At 42.1% G+C, this 26,129-nt stretch overlaps 1 protein-coding gene across 4 annotated transcripts in view; it reads right to left on the bottom strand.

Moving 5' to 3' along the window:
• Positions 1–7,158: 7,158 nt before the first annotated feature.
• The window catches only part of GXYLT2 (glucoside xylosyltransferase 2), a 96,207-nt gene continuing 77,236 nt past the window's right edge, over positions 7,159–26,129 (bottom strand). For 2 of the 4 annotated variants that reach the window (XM_002758582.6, XM_054245871.2), the window contains 3 exons: positions 24,499–24,622; positions 16,934–17,106; positions 7,159–9,034 (listed from right to left, as the gene is read on the bottom strand). In XM_002758582.6, the coding sequence (XP_002758628.1) occupies positions 8,852–9,034; positions 16,934–17,106; positions 24,499–24,622 (480 nt within the window). In that variant the 3' untranslated portion in view covers positions 7,159–8,851. Of the gene's footprint in view, positions 9,035–10,525; positions 10,696–10,728; positions 12,566–16,933; positions 17,107–24,498; positions 24,623–26,129 lie in introns of those variants that run through there. The other 2 variants (XR_008476770.2, XM_054245870.2) reach the window with 2 other exon arrangements.

Below are 26,129 nucleotides of genomic sequence, written 5' to 3'. Positions count from 1 at the left end.
GTGGGTTATGGTTTAGAGGGAACCAGAGTGAATGTAGAGACAGAAGAGAGACATAAGGCACAATACAGGCTGGAGATGACAGGGACTCAAAGAATTCTGAGCAGAGATAGCAATAAAGATAAAAAGAGGAAGCTGACTCAGTTAATATTCAGGAGGTAGACATAGTCTATTCTCTTTTTTTCCGTGCTAGTTCGAGCTGTGTTTGCTGTTACTGGAAATTCAAAGGGGTTTAACTTACCACAGAAATTGGTACTGGAAGTGGGGTGGTTTAGTGGCGAAGTGATGACAATGATGTAAAATAGGGGGAGGAAAGAGACAAGGATAATGGCCAGGTTTCTGGGATGAAGCACGGGGTAGGTGTTGGTGACATTTACGACTTAATGGAATAATGAAGAAGGAGAAGGAAGGGAAATACTATGAGATTGTGATGAAAGAGAGGGAACCTGCTTTTGAACTGTGTTCCAACTAAAGGACTTGATTAGGAAGCAGACAGAAACAGGATTGTAGTGAGAATTGCAAAGTACTGCAGCCAGTGAGTCACGCTTTGCTGCATAAGTTCCTCTAAAAAGATAAAGAGGGCAGAACTTCTGCATATGAACCCTCTGGTAAGTAAACATAGGACACCATGGTAGGCAGGTAGGTAGGCAGGAATTGTCATTCCTTCCATTTGATATTTTAAAAATCTATTAGTCATTTATTTAGTGGCGGCAGGTGCCACAAATATTTTAAATATTCTGAAATTTCATGTTTTATTAATTTTTTTGATAAAGGGTGTCATTTTGTCACCCCGGCTGGAGGGCAGTGGTGCAATCTGGGTTAACTGCCAGCCTCAACCTCCTAGGCTCAAACGATCCTTTCATCTCAGTCCCCACAAATAACTGAGACTATAGGCACACACCACCATATCCGGCTAATTTTTTGTGTTTTCAGTAGAGACTGGGTTTCACCATGTTGCCCAGGCTGGTCATGAACTCCTGAGCTCAAGTGATCCGCCCGCTTGGGTCTCCCAAGGTGCTAGGATTACAGGTGTGAGCCAGTGTACCTGGTCTCATGTTTTACTTAAATGCACCCAGATTTTACCTTTTTTTTTTTTTTTGAGATGGAGTATCACTCTGTCACCAGGCTAGAGTGCAGTGGTGTATTCTTGGCTCACTGCAACCTCTGCCTCCCGGGTTCAAGCAATTCTCCTGCCTCAGCCTCCTGAGTAGCTGGAACTACAAGGGAGCACCACCATGCCCAGCTAATTTTTGTATTTTTAGTAGTGACGAGGTTTCACTATGTTGGTCAGAATGGTCTCAATCTCTTGACCTTATGATCCGCCCACCTCAGCTTCCCAAAGTGCTGAGATTACAGATGTAAGCCACCTTGCCCAGCCCCAGATTTTACTTGTCTACAATAATAATGTAGACATGATCATAAGGCATGCTTTTAAAATTAGCAAGTGGTTTGAATCAGCATTATGCTAAAAGTCTTATTTTTATATCTCTTGTTTGTCATACTAACCCTGATAAGGTAGATATTTTAATGTCTGTTGTTTCAGGCACAGAGAGGTTAAGCTACTTCTACAAGGTTATACAACTAATAATTTATAAGCTAGGATTTGAGTCCAAGTTTGTCTGAATATAGAACCTTTTTTTTTTCTTTTGAGATTGAGTCTTGCTCTGCTGCCTAGGCTGGAGTGCAGTGGTGCAATCTTGGCTCACTGCAACCTCCACCTCCCAGGTTCAAGCAGTTCTGCCTCAGCCTCCCGAGTAGCTGAGATTACAAGCACTCACCACCACACCCAGCCAATTTTTGTATTTTTAGTAGAGGTTTCGCTATGTTGGCCAGGCTGGTCTCAAACTCCTGACCTTATGATCTGCCTGACTCGGGTTCCCAAAGTGCTGGGATTACAGGTTTGAGCCACTGTGCCCAGCCTTATTATTATTATTTTGAGATGGAGTCTCGCTCTGTCACCCAGGGTGGAGTTCAGTGGCACCATCTCAGGTCACTGCAACCTCTGCCTCCCAGATTCAAGTGATTCTCCTGCCTCAGCCTCCTGAGTACCTGGGATTACAAGCACACACCAGCATTTCTGACTAATTTTTGTATTTTTAGTAGAGATGGGATTTCACCATGTTGGTCAGGCTGGTCTCAAACTCCTGACCTCTTGATCTGCCTGCCTCGGCCTCCCAAAGTGCTGGGATTACAGGCATGAGCCACTGCACCCGGCTTTCTTTTTTTTAGACGGGGTCACTCTGTTGCATAGGCCGGACTGCAGTGGTGTGGCTCACTGCAGCCTTGACTTCCTTGGCTCATGATCCTCCCACCTCAGCTTTCTGAGTAGCTGGACTACAGGTGTGCACCACCGCACCCACCTAATTTTTAAATTTTTTTCTGAGAGATAGGGGCTTGCTTTGTTGCTCAGGTTGGTCTTGAACTCCTGGCCTCAAGCAATCCTCCAGCTTCAGCCTCCCAAAATGTGGTGTTACAGGCATGAGCCATGGCATCTGGCTTAGTCAGTTATTTTTGATATGTGTACTAGCTAACAAGTTAGGCGCTCGATTTTGTTAAATATAAAATGTAGGAACATAGATAAATACTTTTCACATTCTTCAAACTCTTTATATTAAACAGAAAACACCATTAAAATCAAATAACATTATAATATGGCATTTTAATAAACAAAGCAAATTTTAATGATGTTTAAAAATAGATTAAGCTAATTACTATACCAAATATTTCATTACTAGTTGTAAGAATTTAAATATTACTTATTATAAATGTTTAAACTTGCCATCTTACAAAAAAGAAACATACCTCCAAAATAATACCCAAAGACATGTTTTTAAAGCTTTTAATTTAAAAAAAGGTGACATTTTTAAAAAGACAAGACAGCAATTAAATCATAGTACTTGTATCCTTTTTTTTTGAGACAGAGTCTTGCTCTGTCGCCAGGCACCAGGCTGGAGGGCAGTGGCGCGATCTCGGCTCACCGCAACCTCCGCCTCCTGGGTTCAAGCAATTCTCCTGCCTCAGCCTCCCTAGTAGCTGGGACTACAGGCGTGCACCACCACACCCAGCTAATTTTTGTATTTTTTAGTAGAGACAGGGTTTCACCATGTTGGCCAGGATGGCCTCGATCTCTTGACCTCATGATCCACCCACCTCGGCCTCCCAAAGTGGTGGGATTACATTACCATGCCCAGCCTGCTTGTGTCCCTTTTAATTTGCCGTAATAATTCCTTTTCTTTGGAGTATTCTTTTTCCTGCTCATTTCTTTGCAACTAAAAATTACAAAAAAAAAAAATGCTTTCCAACATAAAAAAGGAATTCGGGGCCAGGCATGATGGCTCACAATTATAACTCCAGCACTTTGAGAGGCTGAGGCAGGTGGATCACCTGAGGTCAGGAGTTTGAAACCAGACTGGCCAACATGGCGAAACCCCGTCTCTACTAAAAATATAAAAATTAGCCAAGAGTAGCGGTGGGCGCCTATAATCCCACCTACTGGGGAGGGTGAGGCAGGAGAATCACTTGAACCCAGGAGGTGGGGGTTGCAGTGAGCTGAGATTGTGCTACTCCACTCCAGCCTGGGCAACAAGAGCAAGACTCCATCTCAAAAAATAAACAAAAAAAGGGCCGGGTGTGGTGGCTCACGCCTATATTCCCAGCACTTTGGGAGGCTAAAGCGGGTGATCACGAGGTCAAGAGATCGAGACCATCCTGGTCAACAAGGTGAAACCCCGTCTCTACTAAAAATACAAAAAAAAATTAGCTGGGCATGGTGGTGCACGCCTGTAGTCTCAGCTACTAGGGAGGCTGAGGCAGGAGAATTGCTTGAACCCAGGAGGCGGAGGTTGCGGTGAGCCGAGATTGTGCCATTGCACTCCAGTCTGGGTAACAACAGCAAAACTCCGTCTCAAAAAAAAAAAAAAAAAAGAATTTGGGGTCTCCTTGGGAGCTATAAACAGTGGGTGCAATTTTTCAGTGACAACACAAACATGTAAAACTGATGAAGCAGAAATTGTACCTGATTCTTACATGTTCATGCATATGGTGATACAAATACAAACATTTTATTTTGCAGACAAGAGAATATTTCCAGTTTTGGCCTGTGAAGAACAAAAACTAGGACAAAGCTTTCCGTCTGTCAGAGAAATCTCATCAGCTTTAAACACCACCAATGCAATTGTGAAATGATTTGACCTAAGGTTTAACTATCTATAATTCCTCAGTTCACAGGTACAACAAATGTTGGCTCCTCCTTTTCTGTGTGTGTGTGTTGATTGATTTTTAAAAAAAATCTGGAAAACTCTTTTTTTTTTTGAGACAGAGTTTCGCTCTTGTTACCCAGGCTGGAGTGCAATGGCGCGATCTTGGCTCACTGCAACCTCCACCTCCTGGGTTCAGGCAATTCTCCTGCCTCAGCCTCCTGAGTAGCTGGGATTACAGGCACACGCCATCATGCCCAGCTAATTTATTTTTGTATTTTTAGTAGAGATGGGGTTTCACCATGTTGACCAGGATGGTCTCGATCTGTTGACCTCGTGAGCCACCCGTCTCAGCCTCCCAAAGTGCTAGGATTACAGGCTTGAGCTACCGCACCCGGCCTGGAAAACTCTTAACATAAAGATTTGGTTTAAGGATTAGAACTTAGTCCTACCTGCACAGGGATCCTTAAGTTCTGTCATCTTGCTACTAAAGCTAAGCTTCTTGGTACTACTCAGAAGCTTATGTCATAGACAGAAAAAGAAAGGCAAAAATGAAAAAGACGAATATGAAAAAGTAGGATAGAAAAAGAAAAACATAAACAATTTCCCTATAATTCTATTAAATGAGCATATGTCAGGCAGGCACAGTGACTCATGCCAGTAATACCAGCACTCAGGGAGGCCAAGGCAGGCGGATCACTTGAACTCAGGAATTCGAGACCAGCCTGGCCAACGTGGTAAAACCCCGTCTCTATTAAATGTACAAAAATTAGTTGGGCATGGTGGAGTGTGCCTGTAGTCCCAGCTACTCAGGAGGCTGAGGCATGAGAATAGCTTGAACCTGGGAGGCAGAGGCTGCAGTGAGGTGAGATTGTGCCATTGCCCTCTGGCCTGGGTGACAGAAAGAGACTCCACTTCAATAAAAAAAGAGAATATGTCCTGTGTTAGCTTGTGAAAGAAAGAAAGAGAAAGAAAGAAAGATTTGTGCTGTCATAGAACTTAACATTTCTGAATTTAGTGATGAAATCATGTTCATGTTGGTTTATCAAACACATTTAATTTATCTTTTATATGTATAAATATCAGATAATATTTATAAATAAATCTAAATTTGGGATGAATGGTGTCTTGTTTTCAGGCTGGGCTGGTTTGATTATTTTGTTATTAGAACATTATTTTGTTTTCAGTAACTGTGAATAACAATGTTTTGTATCATTTGGTTTGTTTTTGCTCATGAACACCATAACTGCAAATAAAGGAAATACTCTCAAATGCCTGAGCCCATATAAATACCCATTTCAACACCGAATTTGGTAAAAGTCACAATAATTTGCAACAGAAGCACTGAATGTGAAATAGACATATCCTATAAATAGTAAAGCTTGGAGCATTGCATCCAAAGTGCTAAATTGCCATTTTGGAAGTTGAAGAAAATCTTAAATTGCCTTTCTGGCCAGTTAATAATGGTTTAAATATTAGGATTTTCAATGTAAGTCATGATTTCTGAGATTTATACTGGAGAAACACTTAGCAAGAAAAATATTGTCAGCATTTCTAGCGACATTGCTGTTGAAAAACCTCAATCTCAATGCATACAAAACTACTGCCACATTTTGCTATCAGAAAGTGCTCTTGCCTTCTGTAATGGAACTCCATAGTTGTATGCATTAAACAGAAATTAAAAAGAAATGAGTAAAGAAGAAAACAGCAGGGAAGAGAGAAAAGGCAAGGCAGGAGGAGAGAAAATAATTGGCCCACCTTCTTCCGAGTATTCAATGTGGCAGATGGGGCAGCACCACCTTTGGCAAACTTTAGACCACAGAGTACCTGTTTTAGTAGGCCACTGAATTAAAATTTGTGGCTCCCAGATTTCAAAGGCAGTTAATATAGTAATTTGCTGGGAGTTACCAAAGGCAGAGAAAATATTGCTTCATGGTAATATCCTAGCTATGGAAAGTAATTAGCACTTGCAGGCAGTAAGGATTAGAAAAGCAAATTTTCCCTAAATTCTCTGCCAAATTCACCTAAAATTTCAGGATACAGCACAGGAATTCCAAGGCAAACAACCACACAAGATTCTGTTTTCACAGTCTCAAAATTCATCATTCTAGAATCTTCTAGGGTTATATCATTGACCTTTTCGGGCAACCCTTTTCTGCATAGTCAGACAAGTACCAGTAGTTGAGAGCTGTGGGTAAACTTGGCTCTCATAAAAAAGAAAGGCATTGTATTTGAAGTCTTTACAGCAGATGTTTTTGTGGGACTTACCAAAGGAGGGAAGGAAACTCTTTTCAATTTGTGAGCCATCAACAAATCTGAGTGCCATTTGTGTGTTTCACTGGCCATTCTGAATAAGTAGAAAGGAAACTGGGATGGAATTAGGAAATAACATTCCATTCTGGCTCTTTCACTAACACCCAATTTATGGATATATAAGATGTATTTTCCCCTATGCAAAAGACAATTCAAAAATTGCTCCATCTCCTACGTGTCCATATCACAAATGGAAGGCCTAGTACTAAAGTTACAAAATAATGATGCCACCTCTAGTGGTCAAATAGGGAAACATAAAACATAACATCAAAAATAAGAGTTTCCTATCGTAATGGTATTTTCCTTAACAAAAATAACAAATCACAGGGCAACTAATCATAAGGAAAGCATTACCCTAAAATTTTAGATTTAAATTTGTTACTACTATAATGACCTTGCATACCAAAACTGACTGACATCTATACAGTGCTGAGATTTTCATATCTATTTTTTTCAGGGTAAGACTTTTTTTGCTAATATAGCACCCATGATATCTTACTGGATTCTAATATATAGGATATCACATTTACATCAACAAGATAATATTTTTCATTTTATACTTTCAGATCATTGTCTCTATATAACAAAAGGTATTTAATATTTTAATTTCCAAAAATTTCTCTGTAAATAAGATGCATCAAACACGGACTTGTATGTCTTACAGAATAGCAATTATATTATGTTTATTTCTTTGTGTTACAGTTTCCCTGTTTACCTTATAGAGATGATTCAGGCCCCTACTAAATCTACCAGGCTGTTGCAAATATCAAGATCATTTACGCAGAAGTCATTTGAGAAAAATAAAGCATTATGCAAAACATTGCTACGCTGATACCAACTATATGAGTAACTAGGGATTAAGCCAGATCCCTTTGGGGAAGAGAATATTCAACTTCCTCCACTACAGTGAGGTGATTAAAGCCTGTACAGACCAGCTGGGTAATCCTAGGGGGAAAAAAATTGTTTAAAGAGACCTTTCTAAGCCTGGTAGGAAGTTAAATTTTCATGCCAAAAGAAGAAGCTGAACTATATATTCTGTACACATTAAATTTGAAGTTGGTCTCTGATTTCCACCCATTGCCCAAGAGTTTAAGAAAGAGAGATGACCACATCTACTCATGACTAACAGATTAAATGTTTTTGTCTGCAATAAACACAAAAATTACTGAATTTCCTTTCAGAAGCGCTAGTTGCATAGAAATTTATTACAATTTAGTCCTCCACAAATCAAAACAATTTTTTCTTTAGAAATACTCTCAGATTGGCTGGGTGCGGTGGCTCACACCTGCAATCCCAGCACTTTGGGAGGCTGAGGCGGGTGGATCACTTGAGGTCGGGAGTTCGAGACCAGCCTGGCCAACATGGTGAAACTGTGTCTCTACTAAAAATACAAAAATTATCCAGGTGTGAAGGCACACACCTGTAATCCCAGCTACTGGGGAGGAGGCTGAAGCATGAGAATCACTTGAACCTGGGAGGGGAAGTTGCAGTGAGCCAAAATCATGCCACTGCACTCCAGCATGGGTGACAGAGTGAGATTCCATCTCAAAAAAAAAAAAAAGAAAAGAAAGAAAGAAAGAAAAAGAAATACCCCCAGATATATGCTTCATCCTTTAACATTGTCCAAGTAGTTGAAATTTGAATGCTCCTCTCAGATGTATTTTAAATAAAATTCTGTACATATAATCATCTTGTCTAATATTTTAGTCCCCTACATAAATATCTCAGCAAGAAGTCCAGCTTTTACTAAGATTACCTGTTTTAGATGTGTGTTAGCATGGAAAATGCAAAAGTAGAGAAAAAAGGCTGGAAGGAACTGCATTAAAATGGAAACAATTTTTTCCACTGGTCAACAGGATTATGGCTAATCTAATCTTGATTTTGAGCCATTAACCCATATGCTCTACAAGTGTGTCTGTCTGTTTCACAAGTGTGTATTACTTTTATAATACGGGTGTGGGGAGTCAGTTGCATAGAAAGTCTCAGAAATGCTAGATCAATATAACACCTCAGGTGCCACTGAAATGGTCTCAGACATTTAGGAATTAGAAGGCTCACAAAAGCTACTTTCACAGCTAGCTCGACCTGTTTAAACAATGTTAAATGCATAATAATCTTTTTTTTTTCTTTTTAGAGATAAATAGCATTTTAGGAAAAAAAAAAAAAAAAAAAGAAAAGCATATTCCCTTTTGGGAGCAACTGATTTGGCAAAATTTAACAAGGTTTTTAAAACTCAACAGTCGTGAAGCACCATTAAATATTCACACAAAAAGACCCAGGCAGCTTAAACATCACTATTTCCTTGGTCACAAGACACCTAATTGACTTGCAACAAGACAAAACGTTCAGTGTATCTGGTTGGGGCCAACATGGATGATGACGTGTTTCTCATAAGCCCTTTTCATTGTTTTCTCAATTTGCTTCAGAAAAACTTGCGGGATTCGTCCACATAAAGTGTGTACAGTCTCCAAAAACTTCAGCTGAAGCGGGTAATACATGGATTGAAAGAGATTGTCTTGAAAGGGAAACTGAAAGATGACAAAAAAAAGTTTATTTTAGTAACGGAAATACCATTTTAGATGCAGACCATTTTTACTAAGAAATGACACAAGACTTACGATAAGCACAGAGGCACAGGTTTTAATATAAGTTAAAGTCCTGTCTCAGCTGTGCAACCTCAGGTAATCATTTAAATTCTCTGAACCTCAGTTTTTTTTACCTCTTTAAAAAGAAAAAGGCGCCGGGCTCGCGTTGGCTTACGCCTGTAATCCCAGCACTTTGGGAGGCCGAGGCGGCTGGATCACGGGGTCAAGAGATCAAGACCATCCTGGTCAACATGGTGAAACCCCGTCTCTACTAAAAATACAAAAAATTAGCTGGGCACGGTGGCACGTGCCTGTAATCCCAGCTACTCAGGAGGCTGAGGCAGGAGAACTGCCTGAACCCAGGAGGCGGAGGTTGAGGTGAGCCAAGATCTCGCCATTGCACTCCAGCCTGGGTAACAAGAGCGACACTCCATCTCAAAAAAAAGAAAAAAGAAAAAGGCTAGGCATGGTGGCTTACACCTGTAACCCCAGCACTTTGATAGGACAAGGTAAGAGGACCACTTGAGCCCAGTGGCTGACACCAGCCTGGGCAACATGGAAAGACCCGTCTCATTAAAAAAGAATACTAATAAAAATTTTAAAATATAAAGATTTGCCAGGCACGGTGGCTCACGCCTTAATTCTAGCACTTTGGGAGGCTGAGGAGGGTGGATCACCTGAGGTCAGGAGTTCAAGACCAGCCTGGCCAACATGGTGAAATCCCATCTTTAAAAAAATAAATAAATAAATAAATAAATAAAAATAAAAATACAAAGATGTATTTGAGTCCTTAAGGCTCTTACAATCTAAAAATGATACATGTCTCTAAGGCCAGGAAAGTCCATATATAGTATGTTTATGCTGAGTAGAAGCAAGACTTAAGACTTCACTCATTTGAAATCTACTGCAACAAAACAATGAATTCTTCATCTTTTTTGCCTTTAAAGTAATTTTAGGCTGGTGCAGTGGCTCACGCCTGTAATCCCAGCACTTTGGGAGGCCGAGGTGGGTGGATCATGAGGTCAGGAGTTTGAGACCAGCCTGACCAACATGGTGAAACCCCGCCTCTACTAAAAATACCAAAATTAGCCGGGCATGGAGGTAGTGGTGGTTCATGCCTATAATCCCAGCTACTCAGCAGACTGAGGCAAGAGAATTGCTTCAACCTGGGAGGCAGAGGTTGCAGTAAGCCAAGATCGCGCCACTGCACTCCAGCCTGGGTGACAGAGTGAGACTCCATCTCAAGAAAAAAGTAATCTTAATGAAACTTTAGGGTATGTCTATGGTAATCTCATGAAGTTCAGAGTTTAGCAATTACTAGTAAAGTTTATTGGCAATAAACCATATTTTAGTAATTCAGGTACCAGATATTAGTGATTGTTTACTACTATCCTAATATTGGGCTTTTGAGATCATAATTTTTAAAAATCTTACGTTTTTTTCATGGAATATGTCTATGAGCAGTATTTCCCAAAATAAATCTTTCTGATCACTTAGTTATGCACATGTGTCAAAGTTTTATTACAATCTTGTTGAAAGGGAAAAAAGCTGCTAACAGATGAAGTCAAAGATCCATTCTTGGTCAGGACATTTATATGGAAAGACTAGTGAGAAAGGAAAGAAGAATTGGGTAAGGGTCAGTACACTCTTGCCTAACAGCAGAGGTGGGTGTCTGATTTCCGAGAACAAATCTTAATCCTTTTAAAATTCATCAGAAATACTGCTTACACAGTATTAGAGATGCCAATTTCTTCTCAGAAGGAGATTATGGATTATATAATACAAGAAGGTTCTGTCCCAGACCAAGTTTGGGATACCTTTTCTTTAATCACAAAATTTAAAACCATTGATAAATCCCTTGAGGCCAGTCCTGAATCTGTCCTTTTCACCACTGTAGCCCCAGTAATGGGAACAGGATAGTTCAAAACCTTGGCATCACCCTCCATTCCTCTCTTTCCCCTGACAACCCTCATCCAATTCATCAGAAAGTCTGGTAAATTCTATCTCAAAACATATCCGCAATATGGCCACTTCTTCTCATTTTCCTGCTACCACGCAAGCTCATGCCAGCCCCACTGCTCACCTGGGTGGCTACGATTAGGCTCACAAATAAATAGCCTTTGTGTTTTCACTCTCACATCCCTTGCATAAATCAGAGCCTATCACTTTCCCGAAGGGGCTTTCCACTGCGGTTAGAATAAGATTCCAACTTCTTCCTTTTTTTTTCTTTGAGATGGAGTTTTGCTCTTGTTACCCAGGCTGGTGTAATGGCACAATCTCGACTCACTGCATCCTCCACCTTCTGGGCTCAAGCAATTCTCCTGCCTCAGCCTCAAGAGTAGCTGGGACTACAGGCGCGTACCACCATGCCTAGGTAATTTTTGTATTTTTAGTAGAGATGGGGGTTTCACCTTGTTGACCAGAATGGCCTCCATCTCCTGACCTCGTGATCCACCTGCCTCGGTCTCCCAAAGTGCTGAAATTACAGGCTTGAGCCACTGCACCCAGCCCCTTCTTCCTTTTTCTAAAGACTCAAGGTAATCTGTAAACTCTCCCCTCTCTTCCTTTCTCCTCTTACCTGGCCACTCCTGTCTTTCCAGCACACCAAATTCATTCTGGACTCTGGCACTTTCCCCTGGTTATTCTTTCTGCTTAATGGAATCTTCCACAGGGCTGCCTCCATCTGATAAGTCTAGGACTTACAAGCAGCCTTCCCGGCCCCCCTAGCTGGTAGAACGCTCCTTTCCAGCCCGGGACTTTGGACCCATCAGCCCACTCTTTTTACACCTTTTGAACTCCTTTCACTAACTCAGAGGATTTTTGTTTGTTGGTTTTTAGATAGGGTCTTGTGTCCCCAGGCTGGAGTGCAGAGGGGCAATCATGGTTCACTGCAGCCTGGAACTCCTGGGCTCAAGTGATCCTCCACCTCAGCCTCACAATTAGCTGAGGCCACAAGTACCTGCCACTGCACCTGGTTTTTTGTTTGTTTGTTTTCCTATAGAGGCAAAGTCTTGCTCTGTTGTTCAGGTTGGAGTATAGAGATGAAGTCCTAGCTCACTGTAGCCTTGACCTCCTAAACTCGGATCCTCCAACCCCAGGCTCAACCCTTCCCCACCCAGTAGCTGGGACTGCAGGCTTGTGCCACCAGGCTAATTTTTTTTTTCTTTTTATTCATTTTTGTAGAGACACATCTCACTATGTTGCCCAGGCTGGATTTTTCTTTGTTTTTTTCAATGAGTATTGTCTGGTTTCCCCAACCAGAATACATGCTTCTTGAAGACTAGGGCTTTGTCCATCTTATTACTTTCCAAATTCCTAGAAACTAGAATTGTTTCTGCATAAAATAGATGCTTCATAAGTGATTGTCAAGAGAATTACTGAAAAAATGTCTATGATAGATGTCTTCCTTGCAGGGAGGTTGCACTGCCCTTTCACATAAACATGTGACACACAGGGTAGGGTGTCTGTGAGCACCTGAAACAGAGAGAGAAATAGAGAGGGAACATTTTCAAAGAGATATAGAAAGAGAAAAAATATATATAGAGAAAATGTTTATAAGCAAGAAGAAAGTGAGAAATGTGAAAAAGCTAGGGAAAGTGTAAAATTGTTATCATCAAAACAACTTCTTTATATCTTTTTTTTCTGAGATGAAGTCTTGGTCTGTTGTCTAGGCTGGAGTGCAGCAGCGCAATCCTGGTTCACTATAATCTCTTCTTCCTGGGTTCAAGCCATTCTTCTACCTCAGCCTCCCAAGTAGCTGGGATTATAGGCATGCCCCACCATCCCCAGTTAATTTTTATATTTGTAGTGGAGACAGGGTTTTATCATTTTGGTCAGGCTGGTCTCAAACTCCCAACCTCAAGTGATCCACCTGCCTTGGTCTCCTAAATCGGTGGGATTATAGGTGTAAGCCACTGCACCTGGCTGAAACAACGTCTAATTATCGCATACACTGTAAGGCAGGCGCTGTACTAAAAGTGTAAAGACTGTCGTTTTGTTGAATTCTCACAACACTTCCTTGAGGTAGATAATCTTATTATCTCCACTTCACAAATGAAAAAGCTGAGGCCCAGTAAGGTAAGAGTACAGTTAATGGCGAATTACCAAAAAGTGACAAAACTGGGATTTTAACCCACCTGTCCAGGCCCAAAGGCAAGCTCTGTGCCCAGTGCAATAGCTCATGCCTATAATCTCAGCACTTTGGAGGCTAAGGCAAAGAGTTCAAGACCAACCTGGGCAACACAGTAAGACCCTGTCTCTGAAAAAAATGCATTCAAAAAAAAAAAAAGAAAAGAAATGAAAAAAATAAGGTATGCATTTGGTAGGGAGAATTCCAACTCCAGGTTCACAGCATTGTAGAGGATGGGGAAATACATCTTTTATGATACAGGCTCTTTATGTTTACTCACATTTTGGGTCAGGGTTAGTGATTTTTCTGATTAAATGTATGGGAATGAAAACTGTATTTTTAGGCCCAACTGAGGAAAATCGTGGAACGTACTAAGTAGAATCATTTATGAAACAAAGTTGTTCAGCCTTCTTTCTGACCCCCCGGAAAACAAACAAGATGAGTTGCAACTCAAGAACCACAACTGCTCAATCCAAACCAGGGGTGACAGATCACAAAAGAAATCCAAGAGTGGCTCTGACAGACATGTGGCTGCTGTGTATCATTTAACTTCTGCTTGTACTCCTGAGTGAGTTTGCCCCCAGAGTCAGTGTTTGAATATTTAAATGTGAGGACATCATTAAGCACAGAACAAATTTTCTGCATAATTAAATCACCCAGCCTTTGAAAACCAAACAGCAGGAAATGCAGAAGAAAAAGACGTTTCCTTGGATGCATGCTAAACACTTTCCCGTACAGAAGTCAACTCTGGGAATTTTTTTTTTTTTTTTTTTTTTTTTGGAGTTTTGTTCTTGTTGCCCAGGCTGGAGTGCAGTGGTGTGATCTCAGCTCACTGCAACCTCTACCTCCGGGTTCAAGTGATTCTCCTGCCTCAGCCTGCTGAGCAGCTGGGGTTACACCACCACACTCAGCTAATTTTGTATTTTTAGTAGAGATGGGGTTTTTCCATGTTGGTCAGGCTGCTCTCAAACTCCTGACCTCAGGTGATCCACCTGCTTTGGCCTCCCTAAGTGCTGGGATTACAGGCATGAGCCATCACCCCTAGTCAACTCTGGGAATTTCAGAGTTGGAATTCTCCAGGACTCACCCTACCAAATGCATACCTTATTTTTTTCTTTTTTTGAATGCATTTTTTTCAGAGACAGAGTCTTACTATCTTGCCCAGGTTGGTCTTAAACTCTTTGCCTCAGCCTCCAAATTGCTGAGATTATAGGCATGAGCTACTGCACTGGGCCTATTTTAATTAATTAATTGGGTTTTATTTATTTATTTATTTTTGAGATGGAGTGTCACTCTGTCACCTGGACTGGAGTGCAGTGGTGCAATCCTGGCTCACTGCAACCTCTGCCTCCCAGGTTCAAGCAATTCTTTGGTCTCACCCTCCCAAATAGCTGGGATTATAGGTGTGCACCACCATACCTGGCTAATTTTTGTATTTTTATAAGAGATGGGGTTTCACTGTGTTGGCCAGGCTGGTCTTGAATTTTTGCCCTCAAGTGATCTGCCCACCTCAGCTTCCCAATGTGCTGAGATTACAGGTGTGAGCCATCATACCCGGCCAATTTCATTTTTTTAGAGATGGAGTCTCACTATGTTGGCTGCACTGACCTCAAACTCCTGATCTCAAGCAATCCTCCCACCTCAGCCTCTTAAAGTGCTGGGATTACAGGCATGAGCCACCATGCTGGGTCTCTTTTTTTTTCTTTTTTGTAAATGCACATTTTTATACACACAAAAAATGTTACTATGTTATGGGATTTACCCCCACCTCACTTCTACCAAAGCCTTTTCATGAAACTTAAGCAAATTCAATTCTTAACAACAAAGCCTAATAAATTCTACATGTTTTATTTCAGAGGTTGGCAAACATTTTCTGTAAAGGAGTAGATGGTAAATATTTTAGGCTTTGTAGACCATATGTTCTTTGTCACAACTAATCATCCTACTTGTTACAGTGCCAACATGGTCATCGATAATACATAAATGGCCGGGCACTTTGGGAGGCTGGGATGGGAAGATTACTTGAGGCCAGGAGTTTGAAATCAGCCTGGGCAACAAAGCAAAATCCCATCTCTACCAAAAGAAAAATGACAATACATAAATGAATGGGTGTCACTGGTTCCCAATATGATTTTATTTAGCAGTGCTGAAATTTGAATTTCATGTAGTTTTCTTGTGTCATGAAATATATATATATTTTTTTGATACAGGATCTTGCTCTGTTGCCCAGGCTGGAGTGAAGTGGTACAATCATATCTCACAGCCTTGAACTCCTGGGGTCAAGTGATCCTCCTGCCTTAGCCTCCCAAGGATCTGAGATTACAGGCATAAAGCTTGCCTTATTTTTTAAATGTTTTGTACAGATGGGTTCTTACTATGTTGCAGTTTTCTTGAGGGAGTTGAATAAAGGGCTCCAGCCAGCCATGTTCATACACATACCTGCATTCCTACCCTATTTTCTCCTCTTCTCTCCCATCCCCGGCCCATGGGTCCATAAAGAGGCAAGAACCTTTTCTTCAGTGCCTCTTGGCAGTGAGAAGGTTCCTGCCATTTGTGCTGTATCCACTTGACTTTTTTTTTTTTTTTTTTTGAGATGGAGTTTCGCTGTTGTTACCCAGACTGGAGTGCAATGGCATGATCTCGGCTCACTGCAACCTCCTCCTTCTGGGTTCAAGCAATTCTCCTGCCTCAGCCTCCCAAGTAGCTGGGACTACAGGCATGCACCACCATGCCCAGCTAATTTTTGTATTTTTAGTAGAGACAGGGTTTCACCATGTTGACCAGGATGGTCTCGATCTCTTGACCTCGTGATCCACCCGCCTCGGCCTCCCAAAGTGCTGGGATTACAGGCGTGAGCCACCGCGCCTGGCCCACTTGACTCTTATTGTACCCTTTGGTGGAGAAAAATGGAAGACTGAGGAGACAGGGCCTCTCTCTGCCGCTCACACGCATTTCTGCAGTTAAGCAAATGAAGGCTTGACTGCTATCTTCAGTTTGGCTCCTCTCCTAACTGACCACCCGGACCCCCGATTGAGGAACAGACTGGAGCTGGCAACCAGGCACCATATTTAGCTAGAACTGAATGATATCAATTTCTCTTTATTGTCTAATCTTTACCCTAATGTGTTACTTTCCACTATGGCAAAAGGCATAAGAGTTGTCTTTGTGACATGAAATTTCCTCCTAAAGTAGATGGGTCACACCTATAATCTCAACATTTGAGGAGGCTGAGGCAGGTCAATCAGTTGAGATCAGGAGTTCGAGACCAGCCTGGACAACACGGTGAAACCCTGTCTCTACTAAAAATACAAAAATTCGCCAGGCATAGTGGCATGTCCCTGTAATCCCAGCTACTTGGGAGGCTGAGGTAGGAGAATCGCTTGAACCTGGGAAATGGAGGTTGCAGTGAGCCAAGATCCCACCACTGCACTCCAGCCTGGGTGACCAAAAAACAGAAAAACACAGAAATTTCCTCTTCAAGTAAATTTACTTATGTACAAGATAATGAATGATATGTGGAAATAAGTCAAGTAGGTATGATATAGTACAAGGTGGCAAGTAGATATAGTGATAGACAGTGACTGAGATTGGGAATAACTGGTATAATTCTATGTTTTGGGAATATTTGGCCTTCAAAGGGACAGGTGACTAAAGTGCCAGTATTGCTTTGTACGGATAAGCACACCTACTAACAGCAGCAAGAACACACTTACATCCCGTATTGCTTCATAGAGTGCTTTGAATGTTGGTTGCTTATCATCATGGTAGACACCTCGGTTTCCGTGCAGAATAGAGACACCTTCATGCTCAGCCTCTCTGCAGTTGCTTCCATACATACAGTGATCGGGACGGTAGTTCCACTGGCAGGGGAATACATAGAGACACTCTGGTGGTGAAAATAAAAAGACATTTGTGCCCAAAGTCAGTGCCAGTTCTCAGGTGATTAAACTGTTTTTGCTAACTGTACACAACACATAATTTCAAGGTACAGGAGTGTAATTTTTTTACTCACATATCAAAATTTTGCCCCATTTGTCAAAATTCTGAGATCAAGAATTGAAGGGGCACACAGTGATGATGTAGGTTTCATCTAAAAAAGGAAGGAAGTATAGCATCTTAAATAAGAAGGCAAACACAGGCATCAGGTAGCCTGGGTCCAAATCCCAACTCTCTCACACAAAACCACTGAAATCAGTGTCTAATCACTTAACTTCCTGTAATTTCATTTTCTTATCTGTAACTGGGAAAATATGGCCACTATCTGATTTTGATGATTAAACTTTAAACACACATGTAAAATGCTTAGCAAGGTACCAAGCATACAGTAGTGGTTCAAGTGTTCGTGGTTGTACGGGCTGGATGTGGTGGCTCACACCTGTAATCCCAGAGTTTGGGAGGCCAAGGTGGAAGGATCATTTGAGGCCAGGAGTTTGAGACCAGCTTGGGCAACATAGTGAGACACCTGTCTCTACACACATTTTAAAAATTAGCAGCTTGGCCAGGTGTAGTGGTTCACGCCTGTAATCCCAGCACTTTGGGAGGCCAAGGCAGGCAAATCATCTGAGGTCAGGAGTCTGAGACCAGCCTGGTCAAAATGGCGAAATCCCGTTGCTACTAAAAATACAAAAATTAGCCAGGCATGGTGGCAGGTGCCTGTAATCCCAGCTACTTGGGAGGCTGGGGTGGGAGAATTGCCAGGAAGTGGCAGAGGTTGCAGTGATCCAAGATCATGCCACTCCCCTGGGCAACAGAAAACAAACAAACAATAAAAAATGAAAAAAATAATTAACTAGTCACAGTGGCACACTTGAAGCTACTTGAGAGGCTGAGATGGGAGGATTCCTTGAGCCAAAGAGTTAGAGGTTACAGTAAGCTATGATCATGTCACTGCACTCTAGCCTGTGACGGAGTGGGAACCTGTCTCAAAAAAAAAAAAGGATACATACAAAAATGTCAAAAATAGTGTTAGCAGTTGTAATCAACTCTTTGGAAAGGTTTTCTAAAATGGACAGATCTAAAAAAGAGGAGTCAAGATTAAGGTAAAGATTCCTCTTTGGATTAAGAACAAACCAAAAACAAAAGAAAAAAACCAGCAAAACCCCTACCTTCAGCCTGGTGCGGTGGCTCTTACATGTAATCCCAGCATTTTGGAAGGCTGAAACTGGCAGATAACTTGAGGTCAGGAGTTTGAGACCAGCCTGACCAATATGATGAAACCCTGTCTCTACTAAAATTGCAAACATCAGCCAGGCGTGGAGGCAGAAGCCTGTAATCCCAGCTATTCAGGAGGCTGAGGCACGAGAATCTTGAACCCGGAAGGTGGAGGTTGCAGTGAGCTGAGATCACACCACTGCACTCCAGCCTGGGTGACGGAGTGAGACTCTATCTCAGAAACAAAAACCAACAACAAAAAAACCCCCACCTACAACAGGAAAGAAAAAAACCCCAAAGCAAAAAGCAAAGACAAAAAAGCCCTATGCCAAGGTAACCACATGCACCGTGACCATATGTGCACATATGTACATAGGTGTGTTTGTGTCTTTAACCAAGTGGTTCTCAACCAGGGGCGATTTTGCCCCCTCCCTGCTCCTCTATCCCAGGGCCATTTGGCAATATTTGGAGGGAGACACTGTTGGCTGTTATACTTGGGGGAGGATGCTACTGGCATCTAGTGGGTGCTCTGAACATCCTCTAATGAACAGGACAGTCTCCCACAATAGCAATAGTGCTGGTGTAGAGAAACTGTGCCCTGATCCTATTGAATTCAAAACATTTCCTGTTGGTGACCAGAGTTATACAATTAGCAATATATTCATGACCCTCTAGCTTCCTGGCTCCACAGCTTGATGCTTTTTGAGGTTGGGGTCAGAGGTGTATAGATCAAAGCTCTCTGCAAATGTGCGTTGCTGATCATGAGAAAGGCCCTGTGCGAGAGCACAAGAGAGGATTACTACAAATCAGTGATACCACAACCATTGGAAAAGCAGCTTCAAGATGTGCCTGTTCATTAGGTTGATGGCATTCCTGTCTCATGGAAAAAATTATTGCTTAGTGATTACTTACAGTAAGCTTCAAGACGGAAAGCAACAAATGAAGTGACTGTCGCACATCCCGTCTGGCAGGCTGTGTATGTTTCCATGGTTCAGTCTTTTACAGGCCAGTGACATTTAGGCACCCTTTACCAAATTCCTGATTGCTCAACACACACTGTGATATTCTCTTTTCTCAGGGGAACTCCATTCTACCATGACATTCCCTTACTTGGATTTACCTGAACATTTGCACATACATAGTCCCTAAGTGGGACAGAGTAGTGGCCATCCTCAAGTCACCCTATCTAGATTTGAATCACAACTCCTCTATGAGCTGTGTGACCTTTCTGCAATTTAATACAGAGGTTGGATGTGAGGGCTAAATGAAGGTAGACATCTAAAAGTGCTTTTCAACTGTGCCTGGCCACAGCCCAACTGCTTCCTTTTGTCACCCAATGCGTCACATCATTCATTAATGATGCCCACCTGAACATTTACATTGTGCTGTTTAAGCGCCTTCTAAAGCTTCCAGTTGAATGAACTGCTTGAGCCTATTTTTGTAAATACATTGATTGGTTCAATCAATGAATATTTGTTGAGTGTCTGCTGTGCGCATTGTGGACAAAGCAAATAACAGAAAAGGCCAGTTTCTGCCTTCATGAGTTTGGATTGGTCATGTTCCTTGCTATGGCTCTTTCTCTTCCATTTATTAACACTTTGACCCTTAACTCCCTTCTCTTAATTCCATTCATTCAACCAAACACTTCTGAACACCAACTCCATTTAAAGCCCTGAGCCTTGCACTGTGAAAGACATAAAGTTGACACAACTCCTTCTCACACAGACTGTACAATTTTTGTCCTTTTCTCTTGTGTTTTACATCAGGGCTCATGAACTTCCCAGACTCCCGAAATAGTGATTTGTTACCAGTTTCCCAGACCAAAACCAATATCAAATAATAGGGCCTGTCAACCCCACAATGCAGCACTCATGACTGTGTTGCTGGGTGCTTTGGTGTGGTGAATATATACAATGTGGTTGCATGCTCAAGGGCAGGGCTCCCGTGACCCCAGGCAGGAAGAGAATAAGGCACTCCTGGGGCCACTGAAGAGACTTGTCCCATTTGAGTGAGTCCTGCTCCCTGAGGTCCCCATGAACTCCTCCTGCTTCCCTAGTATCACACACTCAACTCACAATCTCCTGTACTCCATGGGCATTTCAGCTCTTCTCTCTCCCTTCAGGGAGACTTTTACTGCCTCTACTCGAGCTGGATGCCCTGCCTTGTCATTTCTACTTGGCTGGTTCCATTTTCTTCCCTACCCACATCCCAGTTTTCTAAAAATTGCCCTTGAAGAAGGAGTAGACCTATGTGGTCATGTGTGAGAGAGGAAAATGCCACAGGTCTTTGCCCCTCTAGAGCCTGATCAAGGATGGTCCCCAAATTAGAGAATTCAGTTGTAGCTGGACTGGGCCAGTCTCTTTTTCTTGTTTTGTTTTGTTTTGTTCTTTTTTTTTTTTTTTGAGACAGAGTTTAGCTCTTGTTACCCAGGCTGATGTGCAATGGCACGATCTTGGCTCACCGCAACCTCCGCCTCCTGGGTTCAGGCAATTCTCCTGTCTCAGCCTCCTGAGTAGCTGAAATTACAGGCATGCACCACCATGCCCAGCTAATTTTTGTATTTTTAGTAGAGATGGGGTTTCACCATGTCGACCAGGATGGTCTCGATCTCTTGACCTCGGGATCCACCCGCCTCGGCCTCCCTAAGTGCTGGGATTACAGGCTTGAGCCACCGTGCCTGGCCTCAGTCTCTTTTTCTTTGTCAAGAATTTGAATTAAGAAACACAGGAGGGGGGGTGGCGAGAAAAAAGTTAAAAAAAAAAAAAAAAGAAACACAGGAGATCTATCATCATTGGTTGTGGACTTGTGAAGATGTATCGACTTGTGGTTGACAATCAGGCTGGGCCACATGCAAACAGAGAATTTGGTATGAGAGAGGAAAATGCCACAGGTCTTTGCCCCTCTAGAGCCTGATCAAGGGTAGTCCCCATATTAGAGAATTCAGCTGTAGCTGGACTGGGCCAGTCTCTTTTTCTTGTTTTGTTTTGTTCTTTGTACAGCCTGCATTTGATTGGTTTAGATTGGTCATGTTCCTTGCTATGGCTCTTTCTCTTCCATTTATTAACACTTTGACCCTTCACTCCCTTCTCTTAATTCCATTCATTCAACCAAAGGCAGAGTAGAATCAGACTGACATGGAGAGAAGCAAAGATGACAAAAACCACGAGGCCTCTGAGAGATGAAGAAACTGCTTTGTTCCTTGGCAACTTCCCAAGGCCAGTTCTCATGAAGCCTGGCTTGACCTCACTCGTGTGGTCATGAGACTGCCCCTGGCCTCTTACAATATCTGCCTTCACTTAGCTGGCTTGAGTGGAGTTGTGTTCCCTGAAATCTGAGTGCATTCGTCTAAACACATCTTTCTATATAGAATTCTCTTTTGGACCGGGCACGGTGGCTCACACCTATAATCTCAGCACTTTCGGAGGCCAAGACGGGTGGATCGCGAGGTCAAGAGATCGAGACCATCCTGGTCAACATGGTGAAACCCCGTCTCTACTGAAAATACAAAAAAATTAGCTGGGCATGGTGGCGCGTGCCTGTAATCCCAGCTACTTGGGAGGCTGAGGCAGGAGAATTACTTGAACCCAGGAGACGGAGGTTGTGGTGAGCCGAGATTGCGCCATTGCACTCCAGCCTGGGTAACAGAGCGAAATTCTGTCTAAAAAAAATAGAAATTATCTTTTGGTTCCTGTCAGATTTACCCCTTCCATAGAACTCTGCTCTTGACTCAGACTCACCTGTAAAGGTGTGAACTCAGTTTTCCACCCCTTGATGAAGCTGCCTTTGGCTCACCTGCCAGGAAATGTCCTGTGATGAGATACCTGCATGCCCCCAAGGGTTTCAGCTGTCTCTTCTCGAGTCAGTCTATTACCCAGCACTGCAATTATATACCCACAGGTATTTACTAATTATAGCAAGAGTTTTAAAACACTTTCTGGCTAATGACTTTGAAACACATTTTAAAAAGCGGTGTTATCAGTTACAAGAGACTATAATAGTGACAACATTCCTGATATGTGTTACAGGTTTTATGTGCATTGCTTCAACCATGGCAACCTGAAGAACCATAACAATAAACATGCTTATCTGCGTTGCTGTGGCCAATACTGTCTCCTTCTTTCCTTTCCAGGGATAAAGGTGACAAATCTTTTTTCAAATATAGTTTGTTCTGGTTTGTGGGAAGTACTGGGCAATCAACATACATGAAGAGAAACCTTACAATATGATGGATATTTGCTGGATGTCAGTTCAGATCACATGTTTAATCAAGTACTTGGGTAAAGTGGGAAACTGGAAGATCAAATGCAGGCTGTACAAAGAACAATCAGGGAGTTCACCTAATAATCACTCATCTAAAACCAGAAAACTTGGTTATTTACTTGACATTGCGCAGAACCAGAATTTAGAACAATGTCACAATTATTTTCCAATATCCTGTTTTACTCAATGGATCTCAGATGGAGAGTGTAGAAGCAACTAATCTCCTCTGGTTTCTGCCCCAATTAAAGACAAGCGACTCCTTTTAATTGCAAAGCTGTTTACAACTGTCTTTGGGTATTATTTACTCACTAATCAGGTCCTCAAATAATCAGCAACAGGCTAAGAGGATCTGGGGAGGCAATTGTGTAAATCTTTTGGATTCCTCAGTTTGGGAATCCAAACTGAGAGACTGATGTAAGTCTCTCTGTCCATATTGTTTCAGCCACAGGACAAAGAGAAAACACGATATTTAAAGAAAAGCGCCGGGTGTGGTGGCTCATGCCTGTATTCCCTCAAGTGATCCACTGGGCGGAGACTGCAGTGAGCCAAGATCATGCCACTGCACTCCAGCCTGGGTGACAGAGCCAGAGTCTGTCTCAAAAAAAAAAAAAAAAAAAAAAAGCCACAAATGAACAGCTAAGACATTCCCCTTTCCTCTACTGAATTAGTACTGGGAATCTTTCCAAGAAACTTTGTATCAACTTGATTTTTTTTTTCTTTTCCAGGATTTGATCCTTTTTGATCCAAAGTCATATGAAATTGGGTTTTATTCTAGAATTTGGTTTTTTTAAAAAGGTACACAGGATGTGTCTCAAGGGTGACATACAAACACAGGCAAAGTCTTTCTGAACAGGAATCTCTACTTTAGGATTTTTAAATGCAAAGGAAAGGCATGAAAAGGGTAGGGTAAAAATTGCTCTTTTTTGCCCAAAGATATTTCTCAAGAAGAAAACATAGTTATAATTTTTTTTTGTTTTGAGACAGTCTCACTTTGTCGCCCAGGCTGGAGTGCAGTGGCATGATTTTGGCTGATGCAACCTCTGCCTCCTGGTTCCAGGGATTCTCCTGCCTCAGCCTCCCAGTAGCTGGGATTACAGGTGCCTGCTACCATGCCAGGCTAATTTTTTTGTATTTTTAGTAGGTACGGGGTTTCACCATTTTGGCCAGGCTGGTCTCAAACTCCAGACCTCATGTGATCCACCCGCCTTGGCCTACCTAAAGGGCTGGGATTACAGGCATGAGACACTCTACCCAGCACAGTTTTAATTTTTAATAAGAATAAAGTTTTAACAAGGAAGAGGAAAAAAGAAACAGACCAGAAATTTTCATCTCCCTTTCTCCCTCTACCCCATCAAATCATCCACCTAACAATATAAGAAGAATATCTTTTGCCTCAGATAAAAAGCAAAAGGGAATTGGGTATTTGAGTTCTTTTCCTAGGATCTTTTGACCCTGAATATGTCCCTTAACTTTAAGGATTCTGAGAATCAATTTCCTTCAATCTAGCAATTGTTTAGGCTACAGAGGGTCTCCTGCCTAGATTATAGTATTTCCATGTAGTGTTCTGTCTCACACCAATTTTGACTATACTTCTTAGAAGAATGGTATAGCAAAATGTAAAAGATTTTCTCTAAAAATGGAGTCCAGTGTTGGAGGTTTCAACATTTGGCCTTCTGTGTCAGTAGTGCAAGGCCCCGCCTCCATCAGAGACCCAGGGGAGCGGATGAAAGGGCAAATTTTGCAGGGGAACACAGGCTCCTCTATGCACTATTCAAGCCTAGTCAATAGCAACCCGGGCCTGGAATGTGCTCCGTGGAGCGTGCTGGGTATACTCCTACACAAAAGGCATTCTCCAAAGATAACCTACCTGGATTGAAATAAAAAATAATATTTAATAAATCCTGGTCTCCCCACGTGATGGCATTCTTGTACTTCTGGTACAGGGGGTATAACATGTCCTCCCAAGCAAGGCCTGTTGGAATCATGCTGTTCTGGAAAAGAGAAAACCATCAGAACAGCTGAAGCAAAGCAAATACACATTGTTCACTGAGAAACAAAGTAAAGGGACTGGTTTTCTTTCCTTTAGAGGAAGAAAACAAATAGAAGAGGGGTCCTGCTATCCTCAGGGCACAGAACAAAGCAAAATTTGGGCTGTTGATTGCATTTCTTTTGTCAGCTGTACACACGGATACTATATGCACCGGGGACTGATAGTTGAACCTGTGGCTTCCACTCAGAAAACCATGCCTGGAGTTGAACTCTTCCTTCTTTCCTTCTCTTCCCTCCCTCCTTCCTTCCTGTTTGTTTTTTTTTTTTTTTTTTTGAGACAGAGTCTCGCTCTATCACCCAGGCTCGAGTGCAGTGGCACAATCTTGGTTTCCTGCAATCTCCACCTCCCGGGTTCAAGTGATTCTGGTGCATCAGCCTCCCAAGTAGCTGAGACTACAGCGGCACACCATCATGCCTGGCTAATTTTTAAATAATTTTTAGTAGAGACAGGGTTTCCCCACGTTGGCCAGGCTGTTCTCAAACTCCTGGCCTCAAGTGATCTACCTGCCTTAGCCTCCCAAAATACGGGGATTACAGGCGAGAGCAACCATGGCTGGCCTGAAACTGAACCTCTTTCTTTTTCTTTTTCTTTTTTTTTAATGATGGAGTCTCACTCTGTTGCCAGGCTGGAATACAGAGGCACGATCTTGGCTCACTGCAACCACTGCCTCCTGGGTTCAAGCAATTCTCCTGCCTCAGCCCGTTGAGTAGCTGGGACTTTAGGTGCTACTTTATTTTTTAAAATAAAAATATTCTTCCATATCCCATCCCCACTTTCCCCAGAAGTATTCACAATTAACAATTAATGGTCTCTTAGGTATTCTTCTGGACATTTCTTTTCCTTTCTTTCTTTTCTTTTTTAGAGACAGGGTCTCGCTCTGTTGTTTAGGGTGGAGTGCAGTGGTTTAATGCAGCCTGGAACTCCTGGACTCAAGCGATCCTCCCATCTCAGGTTCCCAAGTAGCTGGGACTACAGCCACATGCCACCATGACCCATTAATTCTTCTGGAAATTTCTAAGGCATAAAAATAATCACAGTCTACAGTAACATGATGTGGTGCATTTAATTTTCTTTCATTTAAAGTTTCTTAGAGGCCACATATGGTGGCTTGTGCTCATAATCCCTGCACTTTAGGAGGCCATAGCAGGAAGATCATTTGAGCCCAGGAGGTGGAGACCAGCCTGGGCAACATAGTGATACTGTGTCTCTACTAAAATAAAAAAAATCAGCTGGGTGTGATGATGCATGCCTGCAGTCCCAGCTACTCAGGAGGCTGAGACAGGAGGATCACTTGAGCCTAGGAGGTCAAGGCTACAGGAGGCTATGATTGCACTATTGCTCTCCAGCCTTGGTGATAGAGTAAGAACCTGTCTCTATCTTATTTATTATATAAGAATTTATATAATAAATTTCTTAGAGATCTTATTATCTCATTTACAGATCAACCT

The sequence above is a fragment of the Callithrix jacchus genome, chromosome 15 (assembly GCF_049354715.1).
Source record: "Callithrix jacchus isolate 240 chromosome 15, calJac240_pri, whole genome shotgun sequence".
Taxonomy (NCBI): Eukaryota; Metazoa; Chordata; class Mammalia; order Primates; family Cebidae; genus Callithrix; species Callithrix jacchus.
This window is presented reverse-complemented; position numbering and strand designations above follow the sequence as displayed.